The following is a 21,925-nucleotide window of genomic DNA, read 5'->3' on the forward strand; positions in this document are numbered from 1 at the left end:
TCCAAGTATCCCCCCCCCTGAATTTACTTCCTTAAAGATCCCACAAGAGTATCCCATTTATTCTTAAAATCCGTCACGCTGCTGGCCTTTATCACCTGGAGTGGGAGTCTGTTCCAATGATCCACCACTCTTTCGGTGAAGAAGTACTTCCTGGAGTCGCCGTGAAACTTCTCTCCCCTGACTTTCAGCGGATGTCCTCTGGTGGTCGAGGGACCCATGGGCCAGAAGATATCATCTTCTGACTCGATGCGTCCCGTGATGTATTTATACGTTTCGATCATATCTCCCCGTTCTCTTCTTTCCTCGAGTGAGTACAGTCGCAACTTCTGTAGTCTTTCACCATACGTGAGATCCTTGAGCCCCACGACCATCCTGGTGGCCGTTCGCTGAACCGACTCGATCCTTAGCACGTCCTTTCGGTAGTGTGGTCTCCAAAACTGAACACAGTACTCCAAGTGCGGCCTCACCATGGCTTTGTACAACGGCTTGATTCAGTCTCAAAAAACTTTCATAATAAAGATCACTCTCCATGAATTTTGTTACCAATGTGGGTCAGTTGAATGATTTGAAATCATAACTGACAAACATGATAAGCTTAAATTAAACCAAAAGAAGCCACACCTTGCATGTAAAACAACACCTATATGGATGTACACGTCTCCCTCCATATTCGCTGTGATAGGGGATTAACAGACCCACGAATATGGAAAAACCGCGAATAACTTTTTCATATGTTACTCGCTGTTTTCTATTAAAAACCATTGTGAATAGGGTGAAACCGTGAATAACATGGTGGGAGACCTGGCCTGTTCCTGAAGGAGAAGCAAAACATGGTGCAGAAAGTGCTGGGAATCGGCGATTTTCTCTGTAAACGCTTGGAATCGGCAATTTATCTATGCAAGCTGATATAGGGCTCCTTTTACTGAGGTGCGCTAGTGTTTTTATCGCACGCAGGAAATTACCGCGCGCTGTGCTTCTAGAACTAATGCCAGCTCAATGCTGGCGTTAAGATCTAGCGTGTGCAGCAATATAGCGCGGGCTATTCTGTGCGTTAAAGCCTTAACGTGGCTTAGTAAAAGGAGCCCATAATTTGGGGGAGGAGCCAGCAAGCTAAAAATCGTAAATAATCAAAACCGTGAATACGGAGGAAGAAGTGTATAAATAAAGGAGTTGGGAGTCAAAGGTTTTATGTACCGACTCCACAGCCCTGGTTCTAATGCTGTTTTCCGTCTCTTTTTTTTTTTTTTTTCACTTGCCATACAGGGCCCGTTTCTGTGCAGCCGCTTTCCTTTTAAAACGATTTTTATTTTGTTGCATCTGGTCATGTGCAGAGAGACTGTGGCTCACAGACCTGCTAAGCAGAAGCTATTCCAGAGGAGCCTGAAAAACAATAGGTCAAGCTGTTGCGGCCTGGTAGACTGCAAGCTTGACCGTTATGCGTTGCAGACACAGATAGGGGGAACAGGATTGCGCTGAACTTTGGCAGTACTTTTTCAGCAAGATATTAAGGGTTTCGCAACCAGACTGATAATTTCATGCTTCTGGCCATAAAAGTTGCACTTATCGGCCAGGCCAGGCTTTTCTCTTTAAAGACGCATTTAACCTTTAAATAACCCATATTTAATAATCTTATCCCATTCCTCATGTTCTCTCCTTACTCGGTTTTTTCTTTTCTCCCTAATTGAATAACATTAATTTTGTAACTTTCTTTTTCCCTTTCCCTTTGTATCTGAGTTTGTCTGTTTTGTCAGTCTGTTCTCAACCCCTTTAAAGCTGTACAATGAACTCTAGATCTATTTTATATTTTAATGTTACTCACTTAGTATGTAATAAGCGATTTATCAAATTTAAATAAACTTGAAACTGATTTCACAACAGTTAGCAGCATAGGAATCCATTTTTTAACCAATTATTGGGGGTGCTAAGCTCGATGGAAATGACCTCTTCCTGGACACAGTCAATGAATTCGTTCAATACTGGGGGGGGGGGGGGCTCAAGCCTCCCCCAGCACCTATAGAGCTGGCTCCTAGTTAGTGAGGAGCTGGAGCTATCACGCAAAACATCTTTATTTAGTAAACCAATTAAGCAAAGATAACAGACAACAGTGGACTATGAAAAAGCATCTAGTCCACTTTATGATAACACGATTGTTTAAGGCTGAGTTTCTTCACATGTGCATTTTCCAAAGGATCTTTCCCTTTAGATCAGCGGTCTCCAACTCAAACCCTTTGCAGGGCCACATTTTGGATTTGTAGGTACTTGGAGGGCCGCAGAAAAAATAGTTAATGTCTTATTCAAGAAATGACAACTTTGCATGAGGTAAAACTCTTTATAGTTTATAAATCTTACCCCACCCCCCTGAAGGCCTGCATGTTCCCCCCTTCTTTGCAGTGTCCTCCAGCTTTCCCCCCTGGCCTCCCAGTCTTAGTTTCAGTTAATTATCGCAGCCTGCAGAAAGGATCGCCGGTGCTATAGCGTTCCTTGCAGGCCACTATCGGCCTCCACAGCATATTCCCTCTGCCACGGTCCCGCCCCCTCCTCTGATGTCAGGGGCAGGATAGCGGCAGAGGGAACGTGCTGCTGAAGATGATGGCAGCCTGCATGGATCGCTACAGCACCTGCAATCCTCTCTGCAGGCTGCAGTAATTATCTGAAGGTAAGAGCGGGAGGCCAGGGGGGAAGCTGGAAGATGCTGCAAAGAGCAGGCAGCACTAGTACAGATCGCAGGCCGCAAAATAGTACCTGGCGGGCCGCATGTGGCCCCCGGGCCACGAGTTTGAGACCACTGCTTTAGATCTACCAGAAACCACAACCTGTTTGCATACCCGAAAATCGCTGGCTGTAGATATCGAACCTTCCTGGACAGAACTTTCAAGTTTCAAGCTGGTAGACAGCAATCATGGCTAGGCTATCTCATCGATACCGCTAGGCTGACCTACAGCATCTTCCGGAAAGAATTAAAGACCACTTTGTTTAAGAAATTCTTGTCCTAGCCAGACACTCTCCCGCGAATATAACTTCCACGCCTTACCCTGAATTTCTTCCTCACACTAGGTATCCACATTCCCTGTCTGTTAAAATTCCCTCTTCATAATTGTATCCTGATATTTGCTGGTGTCTGACTATTTTCAATGTAAAATAGTTAATTTCTTATAATTCAACCTATGTATAATTTTCCTTTCAACCACCTTGTATTCATCTACTGTAATTCGCTGATTGTACAGCTCTTCTTCTTTGTGAACCGCCTAGAAGTCACAAGATTATGGCGGTATAGAAAAATAAAAGTTATTATTATTATTTAGTCAAAGACAGACCAGACGATGTGATTTGTAATTTGGCACCCAGGCTTCTTAGGAATCAAGTGTATAATAACTGAGAAATCGTAGGGGATCTTCTGCTGAAGTTCAGCGTATGCTGATAGAATTGTTGTACGCTGAATGCTAGGAAGTCCACAGTGGAGGTCATAAGAATAGCTACACTGGGCTCTTCTTTGATCTTTATTGGGGTTTATAATGGGGAGAGGGGGAAGAGGTGTATGGGGGGGACAAACTGCATGCTCCTTCCTGCAGAGTACTAGTAGGGGGATGGGACGGGGAAAGTTCTCTTGGAGGGGGGGGTTGATGTAGTTGGGAGTGCTTAAGGTGGTGGTGGGGGGAATGCAGATGGGATATATTTCCCTGTATAGTGAGTTTTGTGTATTAGATAGGAGATGTGTGGGCTCGGGAGAATAATTATCTGTATGTCGTATGTTATATTGGATTCTGTTCTGCTTTATAAAATGTTTAATAAAAATTAATAAAACATTTAGGTACTAGCAAGTCCTTTAATGAGGTATGGGGTCCACCAACTAATATTATTATGTTATAATTGAAATTATGATTCTCCTTTTTTTTGTTAGATTCCTTTACACATCCAGGGAGGGTGGGAGGGTGGAGGGTTGAATATTTATCCCAGGACAAGCAGGCAGCATATTCTTAACACATGGGTGACGTCACCGACGGAGCCCTCGGTACGGACCTTTTTAACTAGAAGTTTCTAGTTGGCCGCACCGCGCGTGCGCGAGTGCCTTCCCGCCCGACGGAGGAGTGCGTGGTCCCCAGTTTCTTCGTTTCCGCGGAGCGAAGAAGACACGTGTATTTTTTCAACGGCCGTTGAAATCACTTTTTCGCCTTCCCGCTCGCGTTTTTTTCCTAATTTTTTCTCTCTTTACCTTCGGGTTTACTTTTTCTTTGATTTGCAAAAAAAAAAAAAAAAAAAACTTTCATTTTTCCTTTTTCTTTCGTTTTTGCCCCGGCGGGGCCTGTTGCCATTATACAGGCCTCGGACTTCGATTTTGCGGAGGCTATCTTCCCCTTCATGCCCCCGCAGGTCGGTTTTAAGAAGTGCCAGCGGTGTGCACGCCCGATCTCCGTTTCTGACCCACACAATTGGTGTTTGCAGTGTCTGGGTCCGGAGCATCGGGCAGACTCCTGCACCCGCTGTGCCACTCTGCAAAAACGAACGCTTAAAAACCGAAGAATCCAACAAACTCTTCTTTTCGGCACCGAGTCGGCGATGGACTCCTCGACATCGACAGCGGTACCACAGAAATCGGCACCGTCTACTTCGACACCGCCCGACCCCACATCGGCGTCTCTGGCGCCAGGTAAGCCGGCTAAGAAGCCTTCCTCTTCCCTCGAGCGCCCTCCAGCTACGGTGGCGACACCGTCCCTACCGGCATCGCACCGGTCCCGCAAACGCTCCGCCCCGATATCGGTGAGTGCCTCGTCATCGGCCTCCTCATCGCCGGGGCGTGGAGCGGCATCCAAGGAACCGAAGAAAAAGAAAGCGGTTCCGATGCCACCCCTAGATGACCGTATCTCGGTCATTCTCAAAGCTCAGCTTCAGGAACAGTTGAAGAAACAACTTGAACAGCTGTTACCCTCTATCCTGGCACCGCTCCTTCCGGTACCAGACCGGCCCGAGCCCCGCACCGAGCCCCCGGTGTCCACTCCTTCGGTACCGGTAAACACCTCTATGCCGATCCTTTCGGCTCAACAACTTCACGCCGATCCGGTGGTTCATTCTCAGACCAATGTGGATCCTTCTCGGCACCAGGTGGTACGGCATTCTTCTCGGGACCGAGAACGACGCCGATCGTCCTCCCCTGGTACCGTTTCAGTGCGCTCTGGTAAGTCTTTGTCCAAGACTCGCCACACCGCGCCCTCCACCCCGGTGTCTCGACATGCACCAGAGGTCAGAGACCCTGATTTGTGGGAGGAGACTCCCCTCGGTACCGAGGAGGATCCCTCCTCATCTGATGAGGAACCATCGGCACCCGATGCCACCTCTAAACCGGAGCAGTCCTCATTCACTAAATTTCTGAGAGAAATGTCTGCTGCCCTATCCCTTCCACTAGAATCTGACTCGAAAAAGTCTCAAGCCTTTCTAGAGGCTTTAGATTTTGAGCAACCTCCTAAGGAGTTCCTCAAGCTTCCCGTACATGACATCCTACGGGAAACGTTCTACAAGAACTTGGAAACTCCCCTCACGATACCGGGAGCCCCCCGTAAGCTGGACAACCTTTACCGGGTCATCCCTATACCTGGATTTGACAAATCTCAATTGCCCCATGAGTCCCTTTTAGTGGAATCCACTTTGAAAAAGACCCAGGGCTCCAGTGTCTATGCCTCTACCCCTCCTGGCAGAGAAGGTAAGACCATGGACAAATTTGGCAAGAGGCTTTACCAAAATGCCATGCTGGCCAACAGGGCAAACAACTACTCCTTCCATTTTTCTTTCTACCTAAAACACTTGGTCCAACAACTGTCTACCCTTCAGAAGTACCTTCCTGAGCGCAAGGTCCCGCTATTCCAACAACACATCTCTGGTCTTCTCCAGATGCGAAAATACATGGTCCGCTCAATATATGACTCCTTCGAGCTCACCTCTCGGGCCTCTGCCATGGCTGTAGCCATGCGTCGACTAGCCTGGCTCAGAGTCTCCGACCTGGACGTCAACCACCAGGATCGTTTGGCCAACGCCCCCTGTCTCGGGGATGAACTCTTTGGAGAGTCCCTGGATTCCACCACCCAGAAACTCTCGGCCCATGAGACCAGGTGGGACACCTTGATCAAGCCAAAAAAGAAGGCTCCGCCTGCTCGACCCTATCGGCCTCAATCTTCTTACCAGCGGAGGTTCTCAGCCAGGCCACTCAATCCGCCCCCCCTACAATCTCGGCGACCTCGTCAACAGCAGCACCATGCCCAGGCTCGATCTCAGGCCACTCAACCCTCTAAGCCGCCTCAGCCTGCTAAACAGTCTCAGCCCTTTTGACTCTTCTCTCCAGGGCATAGCCAGTCATCCTCCCTCACTGCCTCTTCCACAGCCTATCGGGGGTCGTCTCACCATTTTCTCCAGCCGTTGGGAAGTCATCACGTCGGACCAGTGGGTCCTCAACATCATCCGCCACGGCTACTCTCTCAACTTCCAGACTCTTCCACCAGACAACCTTCCCGTAGAGTCTGCTTCACACTCATCTCAAACCCCCCTCCTCCTGAGGGAAGTTCAATCCCTCCTCCTTCTCAACGCCATCGAAGAAGTACCTCCAGATCAAAGGGGTCAGGGATTCTACTCCCGCTACTTCCTGGTTCCCAAAAAGACGGGAGACCTCCGTCCCATTCTCGATCTAAGGGATCTCAACAAGTGTCTGGTCAAGGAGAAGTTCAGAATGCTCTCCCTTGCCACGCTTTACCCTCTTCTTTCTCAACACGACTGGCTATGTTCCCTGGACCTCAAAGAGGCCTACACTCACATCTCCATCAATCAGAGTTCTCGCCGCTACCTGCGGTTCCAGGTACTGCACCACCACTATCAGTACAAGGTGCTACCGTTCGGCCTCGCTTCCTCCCCCAGGGTCTTCACCAAGTGCCTTATAGTGGTAGCGGCCTTCCTCAGGTCTCACAACCTCCAGGTGTTCCCCTACTTGGACGATTGGTTGGTGAAAGCACCTTCATCTCAACTCGTGCTACAAGCTACTCATCACACCATCTCTCTCCTCCACCTCCTGGGGTTCGAGATCAACTACCCCAAGTCGCATCTGCTTCCCACCCAGCGACTTCAATTCATTGGAGCAGTTCTGGACACCACGCTGATGAGGGCCTTTCTCCCCTCCGATCGCCAGCGGACCCTGCTCCATCTCTGCCGTCAGGTGCTCATGCATCCCTCCATTCCTGCCCGACAGATGATGGTCCTCCTGGGTCACATGGCCTCGACGGTGCATGTCCTTCCTCTGGCACGTCTCCACCTTCGTACGCCTCAGTGGACTCTCGCCACCCAATGGTCACAGACTTCGGATCTTCTTTCTCATCCCGTCTCTGTGACATCATCTCTTCAGCAATCTCTCCAATGGTGGTTGAACTCCTCAAATCTTTCCAGGGGTCTACTCTTTCATCTGCCCCCCCACTCTATGATCATCACCACAGATGCGTCCCCCTACGCGTGGGGAGCTCACCTGGGAGATCTACGCACCCAGGGACTTTGGACCCCACAGGAGCGTCGTCATCACATCAATTTCCTGGAACTCAGAGCCATGTTCTACGCCCTCAAGGCTTTCCAACATCTTCTCTGCCCTCAAGTCCTCCTCCTGTGCACAGACAATCAAGTCGCCATGTACTACATAAACAAGCAAGGCGGCACCGGATCTCGCCCCCTTTGTTTGGAGGCTCTGCGCATCTGGACCTGGGCCACGGACCGCAATCTCTTTCTCAGGGCGGTCTATATCCAGGGCGAACAGAACTCTCTGGCCGACAATCTCAGCCGCATCCTTCAACCTCACGAGTGGACGTTGGACCCTCCGACTCTGCTATCCATCTTTGCTCGATGGGGCACTCCGCAGGTGGACCTCTTTGCAGCACCTCACAATCATCAGCTGCCCCAATTCTGTTCCAGACTCTTCTCTCCTCACCGTCTGGCTCCGGATGCATTCCTGCTCGATTGGAGGGATCGGTTCCTGTATGCCTTCCCTCCACTTCCTCTGATGTTGCGGACCTTGTCCAAACTCCGCAAGGATCACGCCACCATGATTCTTATCGCCCCTCGGTGGCCTCGCCAACACTGGTTCTCACTCCTGCTCCAACTCAGCTCCAGGGAACCCATTCTACTTCCTGTGTTTCCTACTCTACTTACGCAGCAGCATCAGTCTCTACTGCATCCCAATCTGTCTTCGCTCCACCTGACAGCTTGGTTTCTCTCGGGCTGACCTCTCCAGAGAATCTATCTCAACCGGTCCGCCTCATTTTGGACGCCTCCAGGAAACCGGCCACTCTCCAATGTTACCATCAGAAGTGGACCAGATTCTCCTTGTGGTGTCTCCGGCATCGTCAGGAACCCACCTCCTTAGCGGTGGAAACTGTCTTGGAATATTTGCTCTCACTGTCCAATGCTGGCCTCAAAACTACCTCCATCAGAGTCCACCTCAGTGCCATCACTGCGTTTCATGAGCCTATTCTCGGAAAACCCCTCACGGCTCATCCTCTGGTTTCCAGATTTATGAGAGGGCTCTTCAATCTCAAACCGCCTCTCAAACCTCCTCCTGTCGTCTGGGACCTGAATGTGGTTCTCTCAGCCCTCATGAAACCTCCGTTTGAGCCTCTTGCCACAACTTCGCTCAGGCTTCTTACCTGGAAGGTGCTTTTCCTAATTGCCATCACCTCTGCCAGGAGGGTTAGCGAACTGCATGCACTGGTTGCCGACCCACCTTTCACTGTTTTTCACCATGACAAGGTTGTTCTGCGTACCCACCCTAAATTCCTTCCCAAGGTGGTCTCGGCTTTTCACCTTAACCAGTCCATTGTGCTGCCCGTCTTCTTCCCTAAGCCTCACTCGCATCCTGGGGAACAGGCGTTGCACACGCTGGATTGTAAGCGTGCCCTTGCTTACTATCTTGATCGTACCAGAGCTCACCGGACATCCCCTCAGCTCTTTTTGTCTTTCGATCCTAACCGTTTGGGTCGCCCTGTCTCCAAACGGACACTTTCCAATTGGCTTGCTGCCTGTATTGCTTTCTGCTACGCTCGGGCCGGTCTCTCACTGGATGGAACTGTCACGGCCCACAGGGTCCGAGCTATGGCTGCTTCTGTAGCTTTCCTCCGCTCCACGCCCATCGAGGAAATCTGCAAGGCGGCCACTTGGTCCTCAGTTCACACGTTCACTACTCACTACTGTCTGGACGCATTCTCCAGACGGGATGGACACTTCGGCCAATCTGTGTTACAAAATTTATTTTCCTAATGGCCAACCATCCCACCTCCCTCTTTGTTAGCTTGGAGGTCACCCATGTGTTAAGAATATGCTGCCTGCTTGTCCTGGGATAAAGCACAGTTACTTACCGTAACAGGTGTTATCCAGGGACAGCAGGCAGATATTCTTACGTCCCACCCACCTCCCCGGGTTGGCTTCTTAGCTGGCTTATACTAACTGGGGACCACGCACTCCTCCGTCGGGCGGGAAGGCACTCGCGCACGCGCGGTGCGGCCAACTAGAAACTTCTAGTTAAAAAGGTCCGTACCGAGGGCTCCGTCGGTGACGTCACCCATGTGTTAAGAATATCTGCCTGCTGTCCCTGGATAACACCTGTTACGGTAAGTAACTGTGCTTTATTTGGAAGAATAAAATTATTATTATTTTTTATTATATTGATAGTATAATATATATTATTATTGCTTATAACTAGGATAAGAAGGGGATAAAAAATTGTTTAATGCAATAATTGTGATGATAACAATGTATTTTCATACAGTTTTTCTGTTTCTTCAATTGTATACATTATAAAGTTTGAAATGTCAATAAAGATTTGCAAAAAAAAAATGTTTCATAAAAATTTTTAAAAAAGAATAGCTACACTGGGTCAGGCCAATGGTCCATCAAGCCCAGTAGCCCGTTATCACGGTGGCCAATCCAGGTCATTGGTACTTGGCCTAAACCCAAGGAGTAGCAACATTCCATTCAGAATCCTAAAGAATAGCAAGATTCCTGAATCCCAAAGAATAACAAAAGATTCCGGAACCCCAAACAGTAGCAACATTCCATGCTACTGATCCAGGGCAAGCAGGGCTTCCCCCAAGTCTTAATAACAAACTATGAACTTTTCCTCTGGGAATTTGTCCAAAAAGTCACTTGAATTTAGGTGCCTAAAGTGTGTGTTTTGTTAAGTGCAAATTCGATAATGGCAATTATGTATGCAAGTTCCCTAAAAGAAAACGTTTTTGTTTAAAGAAGTATATCGATGCTGATTTTCTAAATGTTTTAAAGTGTTTTGAAGTTTATTAAGTAATTGCTGTTTTAATGTATTTGTTTGCTATAAATTATGTATGTTTGTTGGAATTGGCCTAGAAATGTCGATAGAGCGGAATATAACATTTTTAAATAAATAAATATTTCTTTGCCTTCATCCATGTTATTGATTTTCCTTTGGGTTTTTCTCTCTCTTCTGCTCTTTTGCTAGCTGGCCTGCCCTTTCTGATTATCGAAACTAGCATGATCAAGCCATACCATCGGGGTTTTTACTGCAGTGACGAGAGTATCAAGTATCCATCCAAATCGGGAGAGACCATCAATGATGCTGTGCTGTGTGCGGTTGGCATTCTAATTGCCATCCTGGCGGTAAGTGTGCAATACTTATTCGCAACATTCGTGCACCATATGGTCTGACTTTTGACACCGGGCTACACTGTGGGATGGGCGCAGTGTCTAACTTAGGGCTCCTTTTATCAAGCCGCGCGATTTTTAATCACACGCTAATCCCCGCGCTGGCCAAAAAACTACCGCCTGCTCAAGGCAGGCGTTAGCGGCTAGCGCGGCCGGTGATTTAACGCAAGGTATTACACACGTTAAACCACTAGCGCGGCTTGATAAAAGGAGCCCTTAGATAGTGTGAAAGAAAATATCAGCCAGTGTCCACCCTGGTTGAATGGGCCTCGCTGTGAGTACGTTCAAGTTTCCGTGGCTCATTTATGTATATGCAGGTTGGAAAAAAAGATGTTATTGGTGGGCAGGAGGCGTCTAGGCTGGGGGAGGCAAACTTGCAAACATCTGATTTTCAGATGAATGGGCGACGTTTCCATTTCTGCTCTGCCACCTACACAAAATGCAGGTAAAAAATGGCCTTTCTATATGTATATTCTGTACTAGCTAACTTTCAAAGAGACAGCCTGGGTAGTATCTCTTAAAAAAATTAGCAATAAAATGGACAAATTAAGTACCAGAAACCCCCCCCCCCCCCAAACAACTGGCGTTATTCTGTAAATCAGCGCCTTTATCGTACAAAACAGCGTCTTGAATCATATGTATTACATCGCTGAATAGATTGTCTTTTCATTGAGAGCATTGTTTCATTATATTGCTGTATATCTGAAATGTATTGCATTATGCAGTGTATTTTATATTTTTATGTTCCTATGTTTTTATGGTTTTATATTACTTTTCATTGTTTTTATAAATTTTCCCTGCGTCATCCAAAGGCTGTTGTTCCACCTTTTCGCTTTGCTATTCTATAATGGACATGTGCTCTTAATAGAAAAACACCTAACTGGGGGCACCAGATTTAATGCCTGCTGAAACTTCATGTACCCAAGTTAGGCTCACTGACCCAATATTCTGTAACTACGCATGCAATATTTCAGAATGTCCCTGACACATCCTTGCTCCTCCCATGGCCATGCCCCCTTTCAAGTTACACACTATGGGAGTTAGGTGCACTGTCTTGCAGAGTAGCATGTAGCCAACCTAATTGATGCCAATTATCGTCAGTAATCGATTGTTGGCACCCAATTATTGCTGTTAATTGGCTTGCTAACCAGTTAAGATGCAGGCGCATCTCAGGATCGCGTCCAAATTTTGGCGCATAAATTTGGGTGACCTTTATAGAACCTAGGCATAAAAGTGTTGCAGCGACTGTGTCTGAATTCAAGAGGGCCTGGGATAGGCATGTGGGACCTCTCGGAGAGAGAAAGAGATAATGGTTACTGCAGATGGGTAGACTAGATGGGCCATTTGGCCTTTATCTGCCATCATGTTTCTATGTAAATGATTTGTTGTATGTACATGTTTCTATGTAAATGATTTGTTTGGCCCCCAAATCTACAATCCTTCAAAAGTACACACTCTCTATGACATTTGCTTTACATTAAAAATTACAAAACAGTGACAACAAAAATATACTATTTGGATATTTTAAGGTATTATCCCATGTGTTTCATGCGCTCCCTGGATGCTGATATGTTGGAATGATGTTGGACTGTACATTGCTTTATGGACTGGTTGATTCTTGCTGCTTATGGTAGAACAAAAGGGAAATTAAGGGAGGAATTCTGGAAATGGTGTTTGAAGTTGGGCATAAATTTCATGACCAGCCTTTGGCACAGAAACACGTTCTAAAAAAAAAATTAACTCCATCTCACCCTACTATAAGAACTTACACCGGCTGCCTGTCAAAACTCGTATCACCTTCAAACTATCATGCATAATGTTTCAAATCTTATATGCAAAAACTGCTGAACCACTTAAAACTTACTCATCAACTCCTGAAAACTGAAATCGCTTCAGCTGCTCCTCCTGTTTCCCAAAGGGGTTAAATACAAACGCGTATTCGACTCGCTCTTCACGTATCTTGGCACCAAGACCTGGAACAACCTCCCCACTGACATCAAGATGGAAACATTCTACAACAGATTCCCAAAAAAATCTCTCTTCTTTGAAAGCATACACGCCGTAGACAACTAATGCAAAATATCTAATATCACTAAATCCCACACTCTACTCAAGTGCTCTACCAGTACAAAGAACCTCCATTCTCTCTATTACCCCATTCATAATTCTGTCCTCCTCAAACTATAATGTAGTATATTTACTCTTTAATTTGAAATGTTGTAAGTCGCCTTGAACCTGTTTAGGTATAGAACGGCTCACAAATACCAGATTAGATTAGAAATGGCAAATTGCCATGGAAAAACACTGATGCACCCAGTTATAGGAAAGCACCTGTGTATCAGTGTACAACGGCAAAGAGGGTGTTCCCGTGAGCGGGGCATGGGCAGGCCAGGGCATTCTAGAAAATTACGCACAGTATTAGAGAATACTGCGGATTCGCGTCAAACTTGTGCTTCAAAATTTACACCTGGTTTCAGTTGGTGTAAGTCCTCGCACCCAACTATAAAGAGTGTTCATTGCGGTGCACCCTTTATAGAATACTGCTGGGCTGTGGCATAGTGAGGGAGCTTGGCACCTGGGGTGGTGGAGTCCAGCATCATCGCACCGTGTACCCCTAACTCTTCCCTGCCACTCCGTGTACCCCCCAACCCCGCATACCTCTTGAAAAATTCACTAGTACAACTTCTTCCAGTTCCTACTTGCGCCGGCCTCGGCTCCCTTCTGATGTCACATCCTGGTCACATGACCAGGAAGTGACATCAGAAGGGAGTTGAGGCCAGCGGGAGCAGCAGGTGGAAGATGCTGCTCGCACCGGCAAACATTTCAACAGGTACATGGGGGTGGAGAGGAGTTGAAGCACTGGTGCCCCCACAAGACAGCACCCGGGGCTGTCCTCACCCTATGCCCTCTCTTACTAGACCACTGCTGCTGGGCATCACTTTTTTTCAGCACCATTTATTTGAATCCGGCCCTAAATATATTGCACAGACCATTTTAAGGCCAGATTTACAAGCAGTGTGAAATGCTTGCTGAAACCAGCGTTCCCAGATGAGGAGGGGAATTCCACCAAAGTGAAAGCAATGGTTGGTTGTTTTTTTTGTTTTTTTTTTATTGATGCAGCTTGGGTATCCCAGCACACGTTGAACATTTATTAACTGGCATCTTCCTGTAAGCCAAAGGTGGTGGTGTAAAACATCACTTAGGGGAATTCAGAGCTCTGCCAGTTAACTCACAGAGACCCAGTGTTGTAATATTACAACATCACATTTAAGGCTACAAAATAAACCCTCCCCCATTTTTTTTCTTTTTAAAACTTCATGTACATTACTAATAGAACCTATTGTTCAGTTCTGCAACACCATTGGATGGTTGAATGTGTAAATAGGTCTGTTTATCTGGCCATGAAGTCATACAACCCTGTTGCCTGCTTTGGAGTATATCATCTTGTTGTTTTGGACGGGATACATCAGGACTAAAGTAAGTAAAAAGCTTGAAATATTTTTTTATGTGATCATTAATATGTGTAGATCATGCAGATTTTATGACATCATTGAATATACTGATTTTAAGAGATTTAGAGCTGGTTATTTCTATGTTGTAATTTTACAACAGTGGGTCAAAGTGATAGCAAGGTTTTGTCTGCACTCCCCTGAGACCCAGTGTTGTAATATTACAACATCACATTTAAGGCTACAAAATAAACCCTCCCCCATTTTTTTTCTTTTTAAAACTTCATGTACATTACTAATAGAACCTATTGTTCAGTTCTGCAACACCATTGGATGGTTGAATGTGTAAATAGGTCTGTTTATCTGGCCATGAAGTCATACAACCCTGTTGCCTGCTTTGGAGTAATGATGTCCATTCCCTCTGCACACCACTGGAGTACTTTCAGAAGTTTGTGACAGAAGATATGATCAACGCTCTGGCAGATAACACAAATCAGTACAGTTTTCAGAAGAAAGGATCATCTATAAACACAAACACAAAGGAAATAGAGCAGATGATTGGCATGTATCTGAAGATGGGTCTTGTCCAAATGCCTGGAGTCCGTATGTACTGGGAAGCAGACACAAGATACAGTCCTGTCGCTGATGTAATGTCACGAAACAGATTCCAGTCTCTGTTGACATCATTACATTTTGTGAACAATCTAACCGTGTCTGAGATGGAACAAAAAAGTGACAAACTCTGGAAACTCAGACCATGGCTTGATGCTTTCAGAGAGAAATGCCTAAAAGTGGTCCCTGAAGAACATAACTCTGTTGATGAAATGATGATCCCTTTCAGGGGGAAATTCAGCAGCATCAAACAGTACATGCGTGGCAAGCCAAACCCATGGGGGTTCAAGCTGTGGGCAAGGACTGGAATCTCTGGTATACTTTGTGATTTTGATGTGTACCAAGGCAGTGTGAATGGAATACGGGCAAGATCTGAACTTGGACTATCAGGGGATGTTGTGATGAAACTTGCTTCCACACTTCCACATAGTCACAACTACAAGATCTATGCAGACAACTTTTTCACCAGCATCCCATTGATAGTTAGGCTGCTGGATTGTGGAATTCATTACACAGGAACAGCCAGACAAGTGCACCTTCCAAACTGTAATCTTGAGGATGAGAAAAGCTTGAAGAAAAAGGGAAGAGGAAGCTTTGATGTCAGAGTGGAGTCAAATCACAACATTTGTGCTGTGAAATGGTTTGACAACAGACAGGTTACACTTGTGTCTTCCTTTGCTGGCCCACAACCAGTGGAGAAGATTCAACGCTGGGACAAAACTGCCAAAAGATTTGTTGAAGTTGAGAGGCCTTATATCGTGGCTGCCTATAACAAATTCATGGGCGGAGTGGATTTGTTAGACTCATTTGCAGCAAAATACAAGTTTCCACTGAAGTCCTACCGCTGGTACCTTTACATCTTCTGGCACACCATTAACCTAGCTGTGATCAATGCTTGGCTCCTGTACAAAAGGGACTGCAAAGCTTTGGATATCCCAAAGAAACAGATGCTAAACAGGAGAATGTTTCAGGCCCAGTTGGCATCTTCTCTTATCCTGATCGGAACGGCTGGGTCAGTGTCAAAGCGAGGGCGACCATCTGCAAGCCCAGTTTCATCAAGAGGGGGCACCTTGACTTCCCAAAAGAGGCAGTTTACAGATGATGGAGGTTCTTCAGCTGCCATGACAGCCAAAAAGTCAAATGCACACCCTCCAAAGGAAGTTTGCAAGGACATGATTGGACATTTTCCCATCAAAGCCGATAGAGGACGGTGCCGACACTGTGCAAAAGGCTATACCAACACACTTTGCAGGAAGTGCAATGTTCGCCTGTGCTTTTCAGAGCAAAATAACTGTTTTTGGAACTACCATAACTGAATAAATGAACAAATAAAACATGCACATATAGGGCTCGATTCACAAAACCGTGCTATGAAGATAGCACAAGTGCTATTTCATAGCGTGGCCGTTTTTACCCGTATTTGCGCTAACATGAAATTTTTTGTGCAAAAACACGAAATTTCTTGATTACCGCTGATAGAAGTCAATGGGCGCTTCACAGGGAAAAATTTGCGTTTTTATATGATACTCATTTTTTGTATTAAATTGATAATAAAAATTACTTTTTTCTTTATTATACTATTGTTGTTGTGTATATACATAAACTTAGGTGGGTCTTTATAAGCTGTAAAGTACAAATAAACTTTTACTGATTTAGGGATCACAAGCCTCCTATAACAACATGTGAACGTTCGAAAACATTTTTTTACGTTTTTTTCTATATTTGGGTCTCTGGGGGTTAAGGGTGTTTTATTCATATAGAAGAGATGGAAACCCTCGAGGCCAAATTCAGACTAGTTCTCACTTAGGACTTGACATGAGGTGAATTTTGCTGACATAAATCAAAACAGACAGCCATACAAAACAAATGTGCTAGGAGTTTTATAAAAGGAACTGTCGCATGTATGTGAAGGATAATTTTATAGACGGGAAGCTACCTTAGGCTGTTAAGTACAAGTCCACATTGGTAGTATTGTAATCATTTATGCACTGAAGTGACCATATAGCTGTAAATGATATGGTATAAAATCCTGGAAAGGTTATTTTACTGATGCTTTTGTACATTTTTATGATGCTGTTTATATGTGTTATTGTTTCAATATTGTTTGTTTTTTCTTTTGATTTTTATTGTGGATGTATTTTGTTCTCCACTTTGAATGTCTGAATAATGCAGAATACAAATATCTAAATAAATCTAAATAATAAGTTGGGAATAAGTTATAGTTCCCTCCATGTCTTTCCTTCAATTTGGAACCCCTGGTTCTGATCCTGGCTCTACCTTTTAAACTCTCCTCCTCTACTTCCTGGTTTGACACTTTCCTCCCCTCCCCCTCTCCTGAAGCTATTTCCCTTTCTGAGCTGTCCTTGCCTTTCTTCCAGCTGGCCAGGAGGGGGGTGTTGGAGGTTCTTCTAGGAAACCTTCTGTCTGAGGAGCTGAACTAACCTGAGGAAGGGGCAGGGTTTCATAGCCTCTGTCACAAATATACTTTCACAATAAAAATCAAAAGAAAACCAAATAATATTGAAATAATAACATAATATAAATAACATCATAAAAATGCCTGAAAATTTAATGCATAGAATCAATAATAAAGGCTATTTCTAGACCAGATTCCAATAATATTTTCAATAGAATCAATATCCAGTCTTCATAAACCACTTTACATAAACTGTTCACGATCCTCAGAGGGCTAAAGATTCCCTTTGGGTCAAATGAATATATCACTGAACCCAATCGTCATAGGATTGATAGTTTATGTATATATTTTTAGTTTAATTTAATCTCAAAATTATTTTTAACTTTTTCTTCAATATTGTACTTAGCTTGGCATTAGTAGTCATCAATAATAGAGGCGCTCCATATTATTGATGACTATTATTGATGACTACTAATACCAAGCTAAGTACAATATTGAAGAAAAAGTTAAAAATAATTTTGAGATTAAAGTAAAACTAAAAAATATAAAAAATATATACATAAACTGTCAATCCTATGACAATTGGGTTCAGTGATATATTCATATGACCCAAAGGGAATCTTTAGCCCTCTGAGGATCGTGAACAGTTTATGTAGAGTGGTTTATGAAGACTGGATATTGATTCTATTGAAAATTTAATGCAGCATCTATTGGTACATTATATTTGTTTCCGCTTAACACACCTCCTATATAGGAGGAGGTAATGGTTCCATGTTAACTCCACGTTAGTCAGTTAGCGCTTGGCAAATACAGCGCGTTCACTCTGGAAAAAAATCCTCCTTATCGACGTGTGCGATGTCATCCACGCATGCTCACAGGCCCTCCAGATGTAGCCGGAGCTTGTTGGCGGCTTTTTAAAAACCCAGACAAACTGCCGGGTTTTGGAAAGTCCATCCGTGCACCTGGACAGTCCTCTATAAAGAGGACATGTCTGGGTTTTTCCCGGAAGTCTGGTAACCCTACTCCCGGGCGATCTGAAGGATAGTAAGGCAAGCAGCTTCTCCCCCCGGAACACTGACCTCTACAGACAAATGGGTGGAGTTTGGGCACGTTGCATTGATATGCATTATAGAATGCTATTGTATCACATCCAGTACTCAATGCAAAGAAGAAAATATTTTTAAAGACCTTCAGAGGTGGACTCTGGTAAGATTTCCATCCCACATCTGGGCTCCTCAAAGAGAACAATCGCCCTTTATCTTTATAAGATCAAATTATTTTTGTATATATATAGTAGTCTTATTTACAGTAAAATCTCTGTTCACTCAGGCTTCAGCATTCTTCTTTTGTAAAAACAATATTTTCTTCCTCTTTATCTCTTGATATTTTAATTATTACCGAAAAACTTTGGGTTCAAAGTTTCACTTAAGGCATTTTTCTTAATGAAATACAGAACTCAGAACTCAGGAAGACATGTTCAACTTGAATCCATGTTTCACAATGATGCTGCAGCCAGAAAAAAAGTCTCCTATAAAAACAAGCACAATATACGTAAGCTGCCCAAAGAAAAATACTCGTATTGCTAATCCAAATACGTTCCAAGCGAGCAGTCATTCTTTTCTGACATGGCTCAGCCAAGATGGCTGCAGAGGTTTTCCTCTCACATGGCCACGCCCCATACTCTCCCAGCCAATCAAGGGCCCAGTTAGAGCAACATCATCCATTCAACTTCCTTGTTGTTCTTTATATTGGGTATAGATGTAATGCAATAGCATTTTTTGTGACCAATCCCTATATAGAATACCAGTGTAACCTACCAAAAACACACCCATATTCTAGATGTGATCACATACACTGGTCACAGAGCTGGTGTAAATGCTTGCACTTAGAGCTTCTTTTACAAAGGTGCGCTAGCGGTTTTAGCGTACACGCTGGATTAGGGTGCGCTAGCCGAAAACCTACCGCCTGCTCAAAAGTAGGTGGCTAGCGCGCGCGGTAGTTTAGCAGCGCACGCTATTCCACGCAATAAGGCCCTAGCGCGGCTTTATAAAAGGAGCCCTTAATCTGCAAAGTCAGTTTACAGACTTATGTTCGTTGTGCACACATTTTTTTTATTGCATTGTTTTGCATTTTTAAACTTGTGGCTCTTAACAAGACTGGACCTCGGAAGAAGGTCGTTATTATGACCGAAACACAGTCTGTGTCGGGTCTATGCCACATTTTATACTGTCTTTTGTGCTATTGCACATTTTATTTTGTGTACTTCTGCACCCTTTTCAAATAAGAAGATCATCAGTTCCATGTTTGTTTGTTTTTTGCCTTCTGCTTTGCGGTTGTTTTTGTGGAACTATCTTGGTGGACGTTTTTTGTGTTTTCTTGCACTTAATCTTGCACTTAAGCATACATTAGCAATTTTATAGTGTTTTGTAATTACATTACATTACATTCTGCCATCACATACAGTTCAAGATCTTATTGCTGACCTCCAAGTGTGTTCATTCTGCTGCCCCTCTATCTCTCCTCGCTTCTCTCTCCTTACATATCTCTCAGAGAACTCCGTTCCTCAGATAAGTCGCTCTTAGCGTTACCCTTCTCCTCCACTGCCAGTTCCAGACTTTGTTCTTTCATCTAGCTGCCCCCTATGCCTGGAATAAATTACCCGAGTTTGTCCGTCAAGCCCCTTCCCTTGTTTAAAAGCAGACTGAAAACCCACCTTTTTGATATAGCCTTCAATACATAACCCTACTCTCCAATATCCACCAACTCAGCCAACTGATTAACCGTTCCCCTTAACTGTATCCATGACATCCTGTTTGGCTGTCTTGACTGTTTAGATTGTAAGCTCTTTTGAGCAGGGACTGTCTTCTTTGTGACTCTGTACAGCGCTGCGTGTGTCTGGTAGCGCTATTGAAATAATTCATAGTAGTAGTGTGAAGAGTTTCAGTCTTTGGGAAGCAAAGCTGAGTTTGTGATGTCATAATGCCTCATTCCACCAATAAGAGCCAACCTCATCAGTGATGTCACAATGGCTTGATTGTCCTGGACTCCCCTCTGCCCTCCAACCCAGCCAGCTGATTACCTGTTCCCCTTGACTGTATCCATGACATCCTGTTTGTCTGTCTTGCCTGTTTAAATTGTAAACTCTTTCGAGCAGGGACTGTTTTCTTATTCTTTGTGACTCTACAGTGCTGCGTGCTTCTGGTAGTGCTATAGAAATAATTAATAGTAGTAGTAGTATATTTCACCAAAGCCTTTATAAGTTCATGGCAGATAACAATATATTTCTATTACAGGGAACAAACCCAGTTAAACATAATACAATCTACCACACTACTAAACAAAAACATTTTTTTACCCCCAAAATACAAAATAAATGCTGATTGAGGATAGGAACAGTAACATCTGGAACTGGAAGGTCCCAATTGCCCTTCCCCACCCCCATCCCCTCTCTTGAACTCCCCACCCCACCACCGCTTAATAACTACCGGACACCAATTTGTCGGAAAAAATAGGCTGCAGCCCTGTTTATTGGACTAAACGAGAAATAACAAACCACAAATTGTTATAACATCCGAGCTACCATGTAAACAATTTTATACCTAAATCCCCAATTCCCCGCCATTCTCAGCTAAGGCTTGGGGTGGCATGACCTTGATGCCCCTTAGTATGCCATTCTCTGACGCTCGCTTCCCCCGAGCTCGTGTCCTCTTACAGCTCATCGCCTGATGAGCCCGCCCCTCAAAACTTTTGGTAGCTCGGGACACCGCAGCTGCGACATCCCACACTCCAGCACCCACCGAACCACCCACGGAAGGGAGGGAGGGAGGGAAGACCGCCCACAGGAGCCAGGAACCCCCTGACCCCGGAGGTCCCAGCCTTTTATACCCCCTCTCTCAAACCTTCCATGCCCCAACCAATCAGAGGCTCTGACCGGTTGAGGAGGGAACTCTACCCTAACTTCTTCCTGCCGAGACTACTCCCGACGGGCGATAACTGGGCCCTCCAGCCCAGTATTAACTTTCGCCCATCGAGACTGGCTCTCGGGCTTACACATAATATTGGCTTAAAGCTTTCAAACTCAAAAAATGTAACTGTTTGAGGGAAACACTCCAGATGTAACAATTAAATGTAACCATAGGAATTGCGCTTGAGGATTACTACAGAGGAAGAAAAGCCTTCAAGAGCTCAGAGAGATAGCATTTTAAAGCATAATAACCTTCATGTACTGCTCACTTGTATAGAGCCATCATTAGACAGAAAAAAAACCCCTCTGCATATACTGTAAGGACTACTTGATTTTCTTATGTCCTTTTTTCTTTGTTATTATTCCTTTAAATCCTTTTTATTTTTCCTATTATTTTTAAATATAATTATATAGTCCATCAATTGACCTCTTGCTTCTGCTAGTTTATTCACACATACACAAAATCAATGCATTAATGTGGCAAAAAATTCCAACCTATGTGAAACCACATGGAAAAACTCCCACTTAGGGCTCCTTTTACTAAGGTGCGCTAGCGTTTTTAACGCGTGCGGGGCATTTTAGTGTGCGATTCTTTGTAAAATGAGCCCTTAGTTTTAATGTTGATCCGGGGGTCTCCAAAGCTGGAAGGTGATTCAATTAACATAATACAATGACAAATATTCAAATAGAACATTAACAGTAGAAGATCATTCCAAATTAAAAGGAGCCTGATAAAAAGAAGGATGCCTTCCATAGAACAAATGATCTAATTGTCTTTGGTGAGGGAAATTGAAGATA

At 44.6% G+C, this 21,925-nt stretch overlaps 1 protein-coding gene across 1 annotated transcript in view; it reads left to right on the top strand.

Annotated features, from left to right (window-relative positions):
• Nucleotides 1–21,925, top strand: part of PLPP3 (phospholipid phosphatase 3) — a 124,332-nt gene that overhangs the window by 63,452 nt on the left and 38,955 nt on the right. The window contains exon 2 of the mRNA XM_033916693.1: nucleotides 10,484–10,641. Within this exon, the coding sequence (XP_033772584.1) occupies nucleotides 10,484–10,641 (158 nt within the window). The remainder of the gene's footprint in view (nucleotides 1–10,483; nucleotides 10,642–21,925) is intronic.

Source organism: Geotrypetes seraphini, chromosome 12, assembly GCF_902459505.1.
Source record: "Geotrypetes seraphini chromosome 12, aGeoSer1.1, whole genome shotgun sequence".
Lineage (NCBI taxonomy): Eukaryota > Metazoa > Chordata > Amphibia > Gymnophiona > Dermophiidae > Geotrypetes > Geotrypetes seraphini.